We start from the raw sequence: 14,556 nt of genomic DNA, 5'->3' as shown, positions 1-14,556 counted from the left end.
AATTTTAAAACAATTATTTATTTAATATAAATAAATATTGATATCAATATAAAAATTATTTTTTAAAATAAATATTTGACGTTTTTTATATATATATTTATTGAGAAATAGCAAAAGTTTTTTAAAAATTTCCAAAAAGCACCCTTAATTACTTGTGGTTTATTAAGTTGTATTTTTATTTTATTTTAAATTATTTGTATATCACACACATTTTACATCTTTTTGTTTGAGCTGTGTATTTATTTATAATAAATTAATTAAAAAAATATATATATATAACAATGGAGAGTGAAGCCGTCAAAAAGTAATCGGTATAAATTCGCGGACTGAATAAATACGGACTCTGTTTTTAGAGACAGCGGAGAATCAACAGATATTTTCGCCTGCGATCGCTCGTCCTCTTCTCACCAAAATTAGGGTTTCTTTCTCCTCAGCCTTACAATCGATTGTACGTCTCCTCTTCACTCCCAAGACGCACACGCGCACGCACTTTGTTTCTGTCGCTTAATCGTTGTATTGTGAAATTTGGCAATGTGGGGGTTTGGTTGATTATTATTATTATTTTTTTTGAAGTTAATTATTAATATTATTTTGTTACTGAAGTATTGCATGTATGGCGTTTGTTGTTATTTGGGTGTACTTCTTGCTGCATTTATGCCGTTCTTTTCACCAGGTTTTGTGATTATTAGGGTGTGATGGAATTGGCTTTATGGTTTTTATTTTTACGTTTTGGTTGCGCGGGATGATTTGGTGAGGATTTTTGTCATAAATGTATGATTTGGTATTTCTTTTTGAAGGTTTTTCGATGACCGATGGTTTTGGGGATATTTTCTGGACATTGACGCTTTTTTTGAATTGTTTTGGGTGTCTGGACAGGGATTTGTGGGTTTAAAGGCATTGAGATTGCGGGGGCTTCGGATTGGGAGAATAAATTTTGGATTTTGTGGTCCTTCTGAGCATGCCGACTTCTTGGTCTGATTCTGTTGAGAGAGCTTCTGCTGCTGGTGGTGTTCTAACAGGTTCTCGTCCTCCTCAATCTGTTTATGTTCCACCTCATCTAAGGAATAGACCACCTTCGTCAGATCCAGTTTACCACTCTGGTCCTGCATTGGCCAATGATGCCCAGGGAACTTTTGGCCCTCCTGTTGCTGAAATACAGTCAGCTGGTTATAGGAGAGATCGAAGTGGAGCTAGTGGCAACCGTGGTTCTGGGGGTTGGAATAGCAACAGAAACAGTGGCTGGGATCGTGGAAGGGAAAGAGAGGCCAATCCTTTTCAAGATGATGCTGATGCAGAACTAGAGTTTGAAACACATGAAAATACAGGAATCAATTTTGATGCTTATGAGGATATTCCTGTGGAGACAAGTGGGAAGGATGTTCCATTGCCAGTGAATACTTTTGCGGAAATTGATTTAGGTGATTCATTAAATGAAAATATTAGGAGGTGCAAATACGTGAAGCCCACACCTGTGCAACGGCATGCAATACCAATAGCACTTGCTGGGAGAGATTTGATGGCCTGTGCACAGACTGGATCTGGAAAGACGGCAGCATTTTGTTTTCCAATAATTAGTGGAATTATGAAAAGCAACGACTCTTACCTGAGACCGCGAGTGCCACGCACAGCATTTCCGGTTGCTCTCATTCTTGCCCCAACTAGGGAGCTTTCAATTCAAGTGAGTCTGTGCTAAAAGATATTCTTACATTTGCACAAGTTTGTTCTACGATAAATCCAAGATGGGTTTGCTGTACAGATTCATGAAGAAGCTCGGAAATTTGCCTATCAAACTGGAGTTCGGGTGGTGGTTGCTTATGGTGGTGCTTCAATCGTTCAACAGGTTTTCTTCCATTTTCTCAAGATGTTAGATCTGCTATTAGTATCATCTTGTTTTAATCTTCTTATCCTTACCCAATGTTTTAATTTATTTTTCTTATCAAATTTCAAATAAATAATGTGGACTAGAGAATGCAAATTTTTGAACTAGCATTATAGCAATATTCCCATCAAAACGCAACAATTTATGGCATTGTTTGAGCATTTTCTGTATCTGTTACTATTTTCGTCTTTGTGTCTTGTCAATAGAGATGTCAATTTCAGTGTGGTGATTAATTTTTATGTGCATTGTTTTGTTCTCCTGTGCTGTGTACTGGAGTTTTTCATACGGATAGTGCTTAGGCTATTGGAGAGTATGGCATTGAGTTGAGGAGATATTTGGGGAAAATATCTGTTTTACTGTAAACCTTTATTACCTTAGAATTAGAGTCCTCACCCCTGCTAGTTTACTCTGTAATGAGATGAGATAATGCTTTTAAAGAATGTATTCCCTGTAGATTTCTAAGGTGTTTCATTTGATTGCTAAACATGCAAGAACTTATAAACTTTCCCTAGTTGATGTCATTGATCTATTGAACTTCAGACATAACGATTCTTGTCTCAATTTCCTCTAGTTACTGTTCTTTGAATCTAGAAGCAGCTTTTCTGGCATCAATGCTCATAGATGATTCTTGGCAGCTTCGAGATCTTGAAAAGGGTGTGGATATACTTGTTGCAACCCCTGGGCGGTTGGTGGACTTGTTGGAAAGAGCCAAGGTTTCATTGCAAATGATTAGGTACTTAGCCCTTGATGAGGCAGATAGAATGTTGGACATGGGTTTTGAACCTCAGATAAGGAGAATTGTTCAAAAGATGGACATGCCTTCTCCTGGTCGAAGACAAACATTGCTATTCAGTGCCACATTTCCAAAAGAAATTCAGGTATATACTCTGTTCTGTTAGACATTAACTTGATCTACTTGGATTCATTTTTTTTTGGTTTCCTTAGAAAAGCACATTGATTTAATCGAATGATTTAACATGGTATATGCTAGAAGAGCAATCTTACTTGGAGCTTGAGAGGTGTAGACTAGAGAGTAGCAGTTTCCTAGGAGAGGTTATCTAATTACGTAGCAGAACTACAGCCATGCGACAAAGTCTGTCCTTTGCGGGCACCCTTTCTTACTAAAATATCCACCAAACAGAACAGGATGAAGAGGTTATCTAATTACGTAGCAGAACTACAGCCATGCGACAAAGTCTGTCCTTTTCGGGCACCCTTTCTTGCTAAAATATCCACCAAACAGTTTGCAGTTCTAGGAACAGGATGAAGAGTGACGATTAGGTATCGTGAGATGAAACCCAAAGTTTTTTATTTCTTTAATGTCGGAATATAGTTTCCATGGAGCTGTGGATCCATGAATCCAGTCTAAAACATTTATAGAATTGCATTCAAACAGTACTATGATGCATTAGGACAACGTAACATCTATGTTCTATCAATATGGGAATTTGCCGGACTTTTGTTTCCATATAAGTGTGCATGGACCTTGAATATATATATGTGTATATATATATGTCCATGGACTGGAATGCATAAAAATGAATTATATTCCATGAATACGAATGACATTTTATTGTTTTTATGCACCGAACAATATGATAATACATGATATTGAAGGTGTCAAGAATGGATATGACTAATTTGCTTTAACCCCATCGCATAATCATTCTTTTTACTGTTTATCATACATGCATCAATTGCAAGTTTCCAACAAAACAAATGATTTTATTTGTTACCTTGTAGACAAAAAACATATTTTATTTTCCTCTCTCAAGAAAGAAGCAACCAAATACATGCAATGACTTTTGAATTCTGTGTTTTTGGACTTAGTAAGGTCTTTGTTTTTATTTGGCAACTTGGTGTACGAACCAATTCATTTTGGTCCTTTCTAAAACTTTTCGAATAAGGTAAGCTTTTTTCCACCCTCTTCTCTGCCTAGCCGCTGCATATGTGATATCGCCATTGAACCCATCAAAATCATGTGCCATGGCTAAAAGTGTAAATGAAAATTTGAAATATACAAGTTGGATATCCTGATTCCTGACTTTGTGAAGTGACAGTAATGATGGAGTACAATAGGTAGTTCATCAATGTGAGGCTCCTATATGCCGATTGTTTGCAATTTTACTTTTCTGTATTTTTGAATATTTTCTGCCATTCCTTATTGGTATGCAGAGTCTGGCTGCAGATTTTATGGCAGATTATGTCTTTCTAGCTGTTGGAAGAGTTGGCTCGAGTACTGACTTGATTGTCCAAAGAGTCGAGTATGTGCTTGAGACAGATAAAAGAAGTCACCTCATGGACCTCCTTCATGCGCAGAGAGGGAACGGTATTCCTGCAAAGGTGAGAATATATTACATTAGGTGAATTGGACAGATGGATGGCTTGAATACTCTGCACTTTAGGACACTGCTAGAATAGACGGGTTCTATGCATCAACATACATTCTTGATCTGCATGCATATAATATAAAAGAACTACAGGAGATTATTCTATTCGAGTCATATGATTTTGTTATATTTACTGAATGGCCATTTGTCTTATTTTAATTGAAAGGCTGTTTACAAACTACTATTACTTTTTTATAGAATTTTACTTCTACTATTGACAAGAAATTTTAAAGTGCATTTTTTATGCTATTTCTATATATATATATATATAAATATGCATATATTTTCCTCTGTTTCAGTTTTACTAATACTAACCCTGGCCTTCTGGGTTCTGATATTTAGCAAGCTCTTACACTGGTTTTTGTGGAGACTAAGAAAGGCGCTGATTCACTTGAACATTGGCTCTCCATGAGTGGTTTTCCTGCTACTTCTATTCATGGTGACAGAACACAGCAGGTTCGTGTGACTTATATTCTCTATGGCCTTGGTCTTACTGATCTTGAGATTTTTTTTGTTTATGTTTTGTTTTTCTTGAAGTACGTATATCAGACTTTGTGAATGAAAATGGTGATATATGGCTTTATTGGGATTAAAAAGTTGAAGTAAATTGGATTAAAAAGAAAAAAATGTACGATGCAGGTCATTGTGATGAAAATTTAGGAACAGTCTGGCATATTGAAGAGACAAGTCATGCCATAGCTGCATCTTCATTTGTTACATATAATATGTATATACACATAATTTGTATTTTTTTTTTAATGTTATGCCTACTGATACGTACGTTTTGTATTAGTAATGAATTAAAAACATTAAAAATGTGAAGAATTGGGCTGAAAATTTTCTGAACTAGTATCACGATTCCAAAACTGATAGGAACAGCAGTTAATAAAGCAGAATGTTACTCTTGGTTTTGTTCGGGTCCTAGATTTGTAGGAATTGGGAATGGCAGTTTCCATGAATATGCCGGCCTGCTCTTTTTTCAGTTTTGTTATATATGTTGTGTCACAGATGGCAATTTATTTTTAAATAGATAGCTTTATCCTAATTTATGTGGACTGTGAAATATTTCATTTGAAGCCCCAATAAGTTTTAATCTGGGTGCATTTCAGGAGCGAGAATATGCCTTGAGATCTTTCAAGACCGGCAAGACTCCAATCCTCGTTGCAACTGACGTGGCAGCAAGGGGCCTGGACATTCCCCATGTTGCCCATGTTGTAAACTTTGATCTTCCTAATGATATCGACGATTACGTCCATCGCATTGGACGCACTGGGCGAGCTGGCAAAACAGGCCTGGCAACTGCATTCTTCAACGACAACAATTCCTCACTGGCCAAGTCTCTTGCAGACCTGATGCAAGAATCAAACCAAGAGGTACCCGCGTGGTTGCTGCGCTTTGCAGCCCGATCTTCACATGGGAAGGGCCGCCGCGGGGGAGGCTCTGGAGGAAGATTCGGTGGCCGTGATTTCCGAAGAGATTCATCCTACAATAGAGGTGGAATGGACTTCCATGGTGGCGGTGGATACAATGGTGGATACAATGGCGGATACAATGGTGGATACGGTGGGGGCAGCATGAGCAGTGGGTACAACAATGGTGGATACGCCGGAGGCTATGGCCCTCCTGTGACGAGCGCGTGGGACTGACTAATCAACCGACCGACTGATTGCTCTTCCTCTTCGGCCTGTTCTTGATTGCGATCATCATCGTATTTTGAAGTATGTATTTTCTATGACTCCTCTCTTTACTCTATAGTCACTTGTTTGGCAGTCCCTATTTTTCTTCCGGCACCTTAGGAGTAGCTGCACATATATATATATATATATATATCTCTATAATTTGGCAATGAGCTTTTGCTCTACTGTGTGCTTGCTTTACTTTATATTGTGTTACTATTTGCCTGCAAATATCTTCTTCTTCTGGTTATTATTACAATTCCAATCCCACATTTTAGATTTCATAGCCAGCCAGCCATCCCTCCCTCCCATGTTGTCTAATATAATTTGGCAACAATCCATACTACATTGAAATCTTGTTTTTCTTCAAGAAAATAAACAAAAAAATATAGAGTCCAGTTTTGAGTGGAAATTATAAGTAAATTCATAAATCAAAGAAGTACATCCATATCCATCTACCAATTTATCATAATCCTTATTAATCAAATTCAAATTGAAGAAGCACGAGCAAGTTGGAGGGCTTTGGCAGAGCAGGGTGGGACATCCTGGAAATCCTCGACGGGGAACTTCTGGGAGAGAGCTCCGACACGAAACTCGATCATCTCACCATCGACGGCAATGGCGGTGACCGACACCCAGAGGAAGAGCTTCTTCGCCTGAATTCCAGAAACCTCGGTGACTTTTCCTAACCCTAGTTTTCCTGTAATGATTTTGTCGTAGTAGACGAGATTGGCGTCGAAGTGGACGTAGCAGGGGTGGGAGCTGAGCTCCACTCTGAAGGAGCCGTCGGATGGGGAGAGGGAGTAGGATTTGATGTCCATTGGAAGAAGACCTTTGGGGAGGTTGAACAATGGGAGCAGGTCGTGCACGTCTTCCACCTCCCCCATGGACGCTTCTGTCGAGAGGATGCAGATGCAGATCAACGCCGTCACTGCTGATCGGAAAGAAGAAGACAAAGAAGAGGAAGAGGAAGAGGAAGAAGAAGAAGCCATTGCAGGGGCAAAATCCTCGAGCGGGATTCACTAAACTGTCTCTGTACTTGAGCTATATAAATCTGAAGGGGATCGGGATTATACGACGTCGTTTCCATGATTTACAAATTAATTTTATTTATTTATTTATGAGATTCGATTATGTTTCAACTTTCTATATGTTTTCGATTAATTAGATGAAACCAAATTGAATAATATAGAGTATCTTGTATATTTAAAATTTTATATTAATAATTATAGTATTATATTTGAATTTGAATTTGAATTTGATTCGAGTAAAATTATTTGCTGTAAATATTTTCAATTAATCAAATATTGGATTCACAGTTTTCGTGACCTTCGATTTGAACTTATAATTAAATTTTAAGCATTCTAAAGGTACGTTATGTTTGGTTTAACGTTTTCGTTTTGAATTTTAATCTAAATAATTGTTAAATTTATTATTATAATAGTAAGACACTAAACTGAGTTGTCTTAATTATATTTATTCAATCTATTTACTAATATATTAATAATAAACCTGAGTCTATCATCAAGCCCATACTCTACTCACAAGATAAAATACAAAAATAAATTGCGACTATTATTTCCATATTTTATTATTTATTTATTTTTTGATGTGGGAACAAATTAGGCTAGATAAGTTTAGCAATATTAATTTTAAAAAATTACAGTCATGTAAGTTTAGCAATATTAATTAATTAATTACTCGAAAATTAAAATTAGCAAAGAAAAGATGAAGTGCAACCAACATGATTGAGACCACTTCAGTCCCGAGCCATGCCATTCTTCTCCCTCTCCCGCCACCATTCTGGCTATTAACATTCCCGGCCATAGTAGTAGTTGAATTTCCTTAAAATTTCAATAAAATAATAATAATAATAATAAAAAGAATTATAATAATATGCAAGAAGATTTGAACTTGCAAATATAAAAATATATAAATTTATTATATATATCTCGTGTTGTCAAAATATGTGATTTATATTGTATAATGTGTTGTTAAATATTCATTTTATATTTTATTTATTGTGCTGACTAAACCAAATTAATATCTACTCTGAGATCGCAATACAAAAATTGAAATTTAAATTTTAAATTGCTCTGTTAAATCATATCAACACAACAATACTAAATAATGAATATAAAATTATACAGAATCAAGATAATGAATTTTTTCGAATATCTTAAAAATCAAAGCACTTTGAAAAAGGTTTTTTTTTTTTTTTTTTTTTTAAAAAAAAATATATATATAAAAAGCTTTAAAATAAAATAAACTAATAAATAATGATTACCAGAAGAAGCTGGAGGCATAGCATTGGTTTCATTTCCACTGTTTGTAAAGTCCTGAAAAACCTTAGCCTCGGTTGAATTTGGTGGCAAGTGTAAAATTGCTGCACAACAATAAATAAATAAATAAATAAATTTATAGATCTCAATTTGTGGCCACAAACATGACCATCATCAACCTAAAAGTAGATGGTATCATATAGAGCAAATTGGAAGCCTACCTAATTATTACTCCCACATCTTGAATCAAGTATGGATATAAAAAATTTAAGGTAATAAAATACTATTATTTATTAATTTACAGACCAGGACAATCGGCGATGGTGCGGTTGGCGGTGCTCTTACAACGGGCGGGGAGGGTAAGGGCGAGGGTGGAATTGATGTTAAGGCCGAGGGAAGGATCATTGCGATCCTTGATCAACAAGCATATGCAGTCGGGGTTGTTTTCCAAGACTTGGTTGAATCCCGAGCAGCAGTCGACGGGCGGGAGACGGGCCTGCCCGGTCACGTAGGGCAGGCACGTCGCCATGCCGAGAACCGGAGTCTCGCAACGTTGCTTGTCTTGTTGAACGTCACAATTTGCAACATTGGTTAACAATAATAATATTATCATACTATTGAGGAACACAACTTTCTTGGAGATGATCATCATCATCATCATCTTCTTCTTTTTTTTTTTTTTTTTTTTTTTTTTTTTTTTTTCTTGCAATTAATCTTGGAATGAATGGATCAAGGGGAAATGAAAAAGGGTTTTGGATGTGGCCATTGAGGGATATGTTATTGCAACTCTTAATAGTATGAGATAGAGAGAGATGATGGGATGAGTGAGAAAGAAGTGAAAATGAGAGGTGGGGTTGGAGGGAGTTGGGAGTATTAATCCTTTGGATTGTGGGTGTTACATGTGTCTACTTAATTTATCTATTAGTGAATCATTTGATTTATATGATCTATTTTATAAAAATAAATTACTACCCCCGTCCGGTTTTAAGGGTCTCGTTTAATTTTTGCGTATTGATATTTGAATATTAATTATTATATCTAAACATAGTACAAATTAGAAAAAATTACAAAAATAGTTTTATTAGTATCTTGTAATACTAATAGAATGACATTTATACGAAAAATTATACAAATATAAAGATATTTTTAATGATAAGTACAATACAAAAGTATTTTCTCCAATTATATTAGTGAGAATTATTAACATTAATAATAATAATAATAAAATAATTCATAAATGAAATACTACATTGATATAAAGTGAGACATCGTCTTTAGTCTTAGCTGCCTTATTTATTTTTGAAGTGTGACATATGATCAGAGATGAGCCCAGTGTTTACGTAAATGTTCTTTATTATAATCAATTTCCATTTACTACTCATTTTTTAAGTTTTGAAGTAATTTAAATTAAATTATTAGTATTTGATATGATATAAATAAATATTTAATTTAATATTTTATATAAAATATTTAATGTTTTTAATAATACATCAAATTACAAATATATATTTGATTCAATTATTATTATTATTATTATTATTATTATTATTATTATTAATGTGACCATGCAAGCCACTACAAATTCACTTTTTATATATAAATAAATATAAATGAGTCTTCTTGAAAGTGCAAGATGTGCATGGAGAAAATTATTCTATATTTATATGTTTTTGTGCCCTCGTATCGATATATTTTTTTTTTATTACTTTTTTCTTTTCTATCAATTATTGTGGTTATAATAGTTTATATATGTATATATTTGTTATACAAGAGATGTATATACAAATATATAAAAGAGTTTATTCATTTTTTATTTTTACATTAATTTACTTTTTATATTAGGTATATGCAATTGTATTGATAATATAAAAAATTATTATTTTTGTTTGAATTGTTAATTTTTTGTAAATTGATAATATATATTATACCGTGTTAATATGAATATATTTGATTTGTTCTTTTACTATTTCAAACTGTTAAGTCTTTTAGGTGAACGGATCGATTACATTACTTAATATGTATATGAGTGGACAAGTAGACAAATTATACAAGAAGGGAGTAGTTTTTTGTAAGCAAAAATATTATATCAATTTTTAATAGATAATATTAAACATAATGATTTTTTTTATTTTCTTTTTATTTTTATCCAAATAGATAAAAAGAAAACTTAAATAAAGAAAGCTTTTTGACACAAGATTAGAACATTGATTAGCTCTAATTAGCAAACAAGATATATTATACTCCCTACGTCCCAGAACTATAGTCTTAATTGAGTTGGACATGAGATTTAAAGAATATTGATATTATATTGGTAGTTGGTAAAAAAATATAGATAAAAGACTTTTTTGCCTTTGTGAGTGTATTAGTGTAAAAAGTAGTGGCAAATGAAAAAGTAGATGTAATTTTATGGTGATATGGTTATTTATGAAAATAAAACTATTGTTTTGGGACGAACAAAAATGATAAATAAAAGTATTGTATTGGGACGGAGGGAGTATGTATTTAGAACTGATCTGATAAGCATAAAATACATATTAATATATTATAGATACATAATATGGGTTAATAATACTCCCTCTGTTAGGCAAAAAATACTGATAAAAGACTTTTATGCTCTTTGAGTGTATTAGTGTAAAAAAATAGTAACAATTGTGTAATAATAATGAAAAAGTAAAAGTAATTTTACACTGATATAATTATTTATGAAAATAAAATTATTGTTTTAATCGGACAAAAATATAAACAAGACTATGTATTGTGACGGAGGGAGTATCATATACCAATTCATGCTATACTTATTGATTTAATTCTTAATTTTTATATAAATCGAAAAACAGCTGTATGACTTAATTAATGGTCCATATGAATTTGGAGGCTATCAATTAAATGTTCTTTGGTCCCACCTTCCCAAATTACCCTGCAATTAGGGCAGGGTATGTTTATACTTACACAAAAATAAAATAACATAAAAAATTAAATATAATGTAACAAAAAGATAAATATAATATAATTTTTATTATAAAATATGTTAGTAGGTAATATAAATTCACTCCTTGATAGATATATATAGACTTAAATTTTTTTTTTCTTATTTTTATTTTAATCTTGAATATAACTTCTTAGGGAAAATTATTGTTGAAAATAAAGAAATGATTTTACTAAAAGATATCAAATGAAAATATATTTTATCATCTAAAATATTATATATTAAAAATAATATTTTAATTAAAAATATCAGTAAAAATATATTAAACCGTTCTTTCAATTTAAAATGTAAATTTAAAATAATAATAATAATAATACTAATAATGAAAGCTGATTGAGAAGACAATTGGGCCCACTCATTATGGGTTTTAGTATTCATAAAATTTTGGGCCCAATTCGTAGACGGTTCAATTCATTGGGATATCAAAGCAAAATAAGTTTGGTTGTGTTTGTTTGGAAGTTTTTTTTTTTTAAAAAAAAAAATCAAATACTCCCTCCGTCCCAAAAACAATTGTCTTTGTTTCCTTATTTAAGTAGCCGTGGTCTCCACTTTATAACAAAATTATTTTACTTTTTTTCATACTACCTCTAATTTTTAAGATACTCTTTAAAATCCTTTAAAAAGCAAAGACATTTTAGTCATTTACGTTCTACTTTATACCAATTTTTAATTAAATACTATTATTCCTTAATTCACGTGTCAACTCTCAATAAGATACTTCTTTTGGGATGGAGGGAGTAATATTTTTTATAAAAATCATACAAAAATTAAAGTTTACATTCAAAATATTATATCTACGCCAATTTATATCATATAATTCATATAAAATAATTATTTTCATTAAAAAAAAATTATTATTCAAAACTCAAACCACTCTGTATCTGGTGGTGGTGTAGAGGTTGGACGTATGACCGTGAGACTATAGGTTCAAAGCCCCGACGTGACTTGCATTGTCGGATCTAATATTTAAATGTTTGCTCAAATTTGATAGGTTGATAAATTATTCTTTCCACAAAATAAAATAGTGGGCAAATTAAAACATGCAAGTCAATATTAAGTTGGAATTAATGGAAGTGTATGTTGATATTTTGGTATCATCCTCCATCATTAGTGTGGTAACAAATCCATTCAACTTTGAAGTTTGTGCACCTTATCACAAATTCAAATGTATATTATAAAATTTAAAATATAATTATTATTTTTTTTAAAAAATATATTATTCAACTTTGAAATTATTTTCAATTTGTAATATGTTGACTACACTGTACAAATATTAAAATTGAAAAACAAATATTTATTTTGTTTTTAATTATTGATTTAATTTTAAACTATGTTTACGTAGTCATTTTAACAATTTTGAAATTATTTACAAGTACTTGTTAAAATATATTTAGAAGTAATATGTTATATTTATAATAGTTATCTTATTTAAGAGATTCGTAGATTCTTGCTTTATTTAGACGATTTATATATCACTATAAATATGTATGTATTAAATATAAATATATCACTGTAAATTCAGTTTCATATTCTAACAATACTCTTTTCGCTTATAAGAGTCACATTTATCTTTTGTGTCATTATATTTAACATTCAAATTATTCTTATATTTGTATAATTTTTGTATAAATATCATTTTATTAGTATCATAAGATACTAATGAAAATATTTTTGTAATTTTTTTTAAAATTATACTATATTTTGATATAATAATTAATATTAAAAAATTAATATACAAAAAATAAATAAAATCCTTAAAATCGTACGAAAGTAGTCGTTATACTGATGTGACGGGATTAACACGAGATCCCCACATTCTTTTAACATTTTAATTTTATTTATTACATTTCACTAATCAATAACAAATTAAATATAGTAATATTTTTAATAGATGTGATTGTTCACATTTTTTTTAAAAAAAAATTAAATTGAAAAGGGGTTATTTTTTAAAAGAAAAAAGTGAAGCAATTCCAACAAGAACTTTCCTAGGCACTAGAGACCTTTATTTGAAATTTGATAGTAAAAGAATGAAGGAAGGAGGGGTGGGTGGATGAGTTAAAATATTCGGAACCGACAAACACGTCAGAAATGGAAACACACTATTTTCACCTAACCCACGCCGTTTCTCTCCTCCACCTTTTTCTGCATTTATTTATTTATTCTAAGAATTAACTGAAATTTGTATTATTATTATTATTATTATTATTATTATTATTATTTATCTAATTACTTCAATTTTGTTTAGTTTAGATTTATTTACGTGTGTGAGTGAGAGTTAAAATCTAAAAAGAAATGAAAAAAAAAAAAGTGAAAGGCTTAGAGGCTCGTTTAAATGGGTTTGCTTTTGTCTTATATTTCTAAAAAAATATATAATAAATTAATTCTTAATTAAAAAAAAAAAACTAACTTACTAAAGTATAATCGAGAAAATAACAAAAAATTATACATTGTGAATCAATATATTCCCAAAGGCATACTTTTATATACTTATACAATATAGTACTAAATATTATCATTAGTAAATCAATAATTAACCTAAAATATTATTTTTAATATTAATTATATATTTGCCACGCCTAACAAAAAAAAAAAAACAGTGAACAGTACTCGTGGAGCGAGCCAAGGAAGCAGACTACTATATAAGTGCTCGACATTCATTCGTTCCCACTTTCAGTTTCAGTTTCACCCAATCGATCCAACCATGGCCGTCGGAACTGCGCTCCTCTCCTTCCTGACGCTCGCCATTCTCACCTCCCCGGCCCTGCCGGAGCGCGACGACGGCCTCTTAGTCGAAGTCGACCTCACAGCGAAATTGAAACCAAAAATCAGCCACTTCCGGCTGTACTGGCACGATGTCATAAGCGGCCGGAACCCTACCTCAGTCCCCATCGTGAAGTCGCCGACGAAGACCGGGTTCGGGCAGGTCAACATAATCGATAACCCGCTAACACTCGGGCCGGACCTCGGGTCGAAGCGGGTCGGGCAGGCGCAGGGATTCTACGCGATGGCGTCGCAGGAGGAGCTCGGCCTCCTGATGTCGATGAATTTGGCGTTCGATTACGGCAAATACAACGGCAGCACGCTGACGATCCTGGGGAGGAATCCGGTGATGAACAAGGTCAGGGAGATGCCGGTCGTCGGCGGCAGCGGCCTCTTCAGATTCGCACGTGGCTACGCCCAGGCACGTACCAACCGGTTCGATCTCAAAACCGGGGACGCTACTGTTGAGTATAATATTTACGTCATGCATTATTAATTTATTATTATTGAATTTAAATTATCGTCACTGCCACTTTGTTAACTGCTAGTATTTATTTTATCTTATCAGTTTTATTTTTATTCT

The 14,556-nt window shown here is 32.6% G+C and overlaps 4 protein-coding genes across 5 annotated transcripts; 2 read left to right on the top strand and 2 right to left on the bottom strand.

Annotated features, from left to right (window-relative positions):
• The first annotated feature begins 312 nt into the window (after positions 1–312).
• On the top strand, positions 313–7,148 carry LOC127251644 (DEAD-box ATP-dependent RNA helicase 37-like). 2 transcript variants are annotated; one of them, XR_007838950.1, is made up of 8 exons: positions 313–448; positions 877–1,678; positions 1,757–1,840; positions 2,515–2,757; positions 4,055–4,222; positions 4,612–4,725; positions 5,379–5,987; positions 6,445–7,148. XR_007838950.1 is itself a non-coding variant. In XM_051275424.1 (7 exons), exons 2-7 carry the CDS (start codon positions 959–961, stop codon positions 5,913–5,915), a joined length of 1,866 nt encoding a protein of 621 aa, XP_051131381.1. In that variant the 5' UTR covers positions 313–448; positions 877–958; the 3' UTR covers positions 5,916–6,204. The 2 variants fall into 2 exon arrangements, 1 of the variants encoding a protein (XP_051131381.1); XM_051275424.1 differs by lacking the exon at positions 6,445–7,148 and having other exon boundaries at positions 5,379–6,204.
• LOC127251646 (uncharacterized) lies at positions 6,346–6,937 on the bottom strand. Its single transcript, XM_051275426.1, has one exon. The coding sequence runs from the start codon at positions 6,935–6,937 to the stop codon at positions 6,434–6,436; it is 504 nt and encodes a 167-aa protein (XP_051131383.1). The 3' UTR covers positions 6,346–6,433.
• A 363-nt stretch (positions 7,149–7,511) lies between the features above and the next one.
• LOC127251645 (non-specific lipid transfer protein GPI-anchored 13-like) lies at positions 7,512–9,003 on the bottom strand. The gene is made up of 3 exons (XM_051275425.1): positions 8,534–9,003; positions 8,233–8,331; positions 7,512–7,789 (listed from the first exon to the last, which is right to left on the bottom strand). Exons 1-3 carry the CDS (start codon positions 8,886–8,888, stop codon positions 7,635–7,637), a joined length of 609 nt encoding a protein of 202 aa, XP_051131382.1. The 5' UTR covers positions 8,889–9,003; the 3' UTR covers positions 7,512–7,634.
• Positions 9,004–13,859: 4,856 nt separating this feature from the next.
• On the top strand, positions 13,860–14,556 carry LOC127251882 (dirigent protein 22-like). Its single transcript, XM_051275804.1, has one exon. It carries the CDS (start codon positions 13,915–13,917, stop codon positions 14,467–14,469), a length of 555 nt encoding a protein of 184 aa, XP_051131761.1. The 5' UTR covers positions 13,860–13,914; the 3' UTR covers positions 14,470–14,556.

Source organism: Andrographis paniculata, unplaced genomic scaffold (assembly GCF_009805555.1).
Source record: "Andrographis paniculata isolate CXL003 unplaced genomic scaffold, ASM980555v1 Contig45END, whole genome shotgun sequence".
Classification (NCBI taxonomy): domain Eukaryota; kingdom Viridiplantae; phylum Streptophyta; class Magnoliopsida; order Lamiales; family Acanthaceae; genus Andrographis; species Andrographis paniculata.
This window is presented reverse-complemented; position numbering and strand designations above follow the sequence as displayed.

What these genes read in the sequence shown, in the direction of transcription:
- LOC127251646 (XM_051275426.1), bottom strand. Translation starts at nt 6,937, where the DNA reads ATGGCTTCTTCTTCTTCCTCTTCCTCTTCCTCTTCTTTGTCTTCTTCT.
- LOC127251644 (XM_051275424.1), top strand. Translation starts at nt 959, where the DNA reads ATGCCGACTTCTTGGTCTGATTCTGTTGAGAGAGCTTCTGCTGCTGGT. An exon ending in GTGCTTCAATCGTTCAACAG is followed by an intron (nt 1,841 to 2,514) that starts GTTTTCTTCCAT and finishes GATTCTTGGCAG; the next exon opens with CTTCGAGATCTTGAAAAGGG. An exon ending in ATGGTGACAGAACACAGCAG is followed by an intron (nt 4,726 to 5,378) that starts GTTCGTGTGACT and finishes GGTGCATTTCAG; the next exon opens with GAGCGAGAATATGCCTTGAG.
- LOC127251645 (XM_051275425.1), bottom strand. Translation starts at nt 8,888, where the DNA reads ATGATGATGATGATGATCATCTCCAAGAAAGTTGTGTTCCTCAATAGT. An exon ending in CACCATCGCCGATTGTCCTG is followed by an intron (nt 8,332 to 8,533) that starts GTCTGTAAATTA and finishes ATTGTTGTGCAG; the next exon opens with CAATTTTACACTTGCCACCA. An exon ending in TATGCCTCCAGCTTCTTCTG is followed by an intron (nt 7,790 to 8,232) that starts GTAATCATTATT and finishes TGAAATTTTAAG; the next exon opens with GAAATTCAACTACTACTATG.
- LOC127251882 (XM_051275804.1), top strand. Translation starts at nt 13,915, where the DNA reads ATGGCCGTCGGAACTGCGCTCCTCTCCTTCCTGACGCTCGCCATTCTC.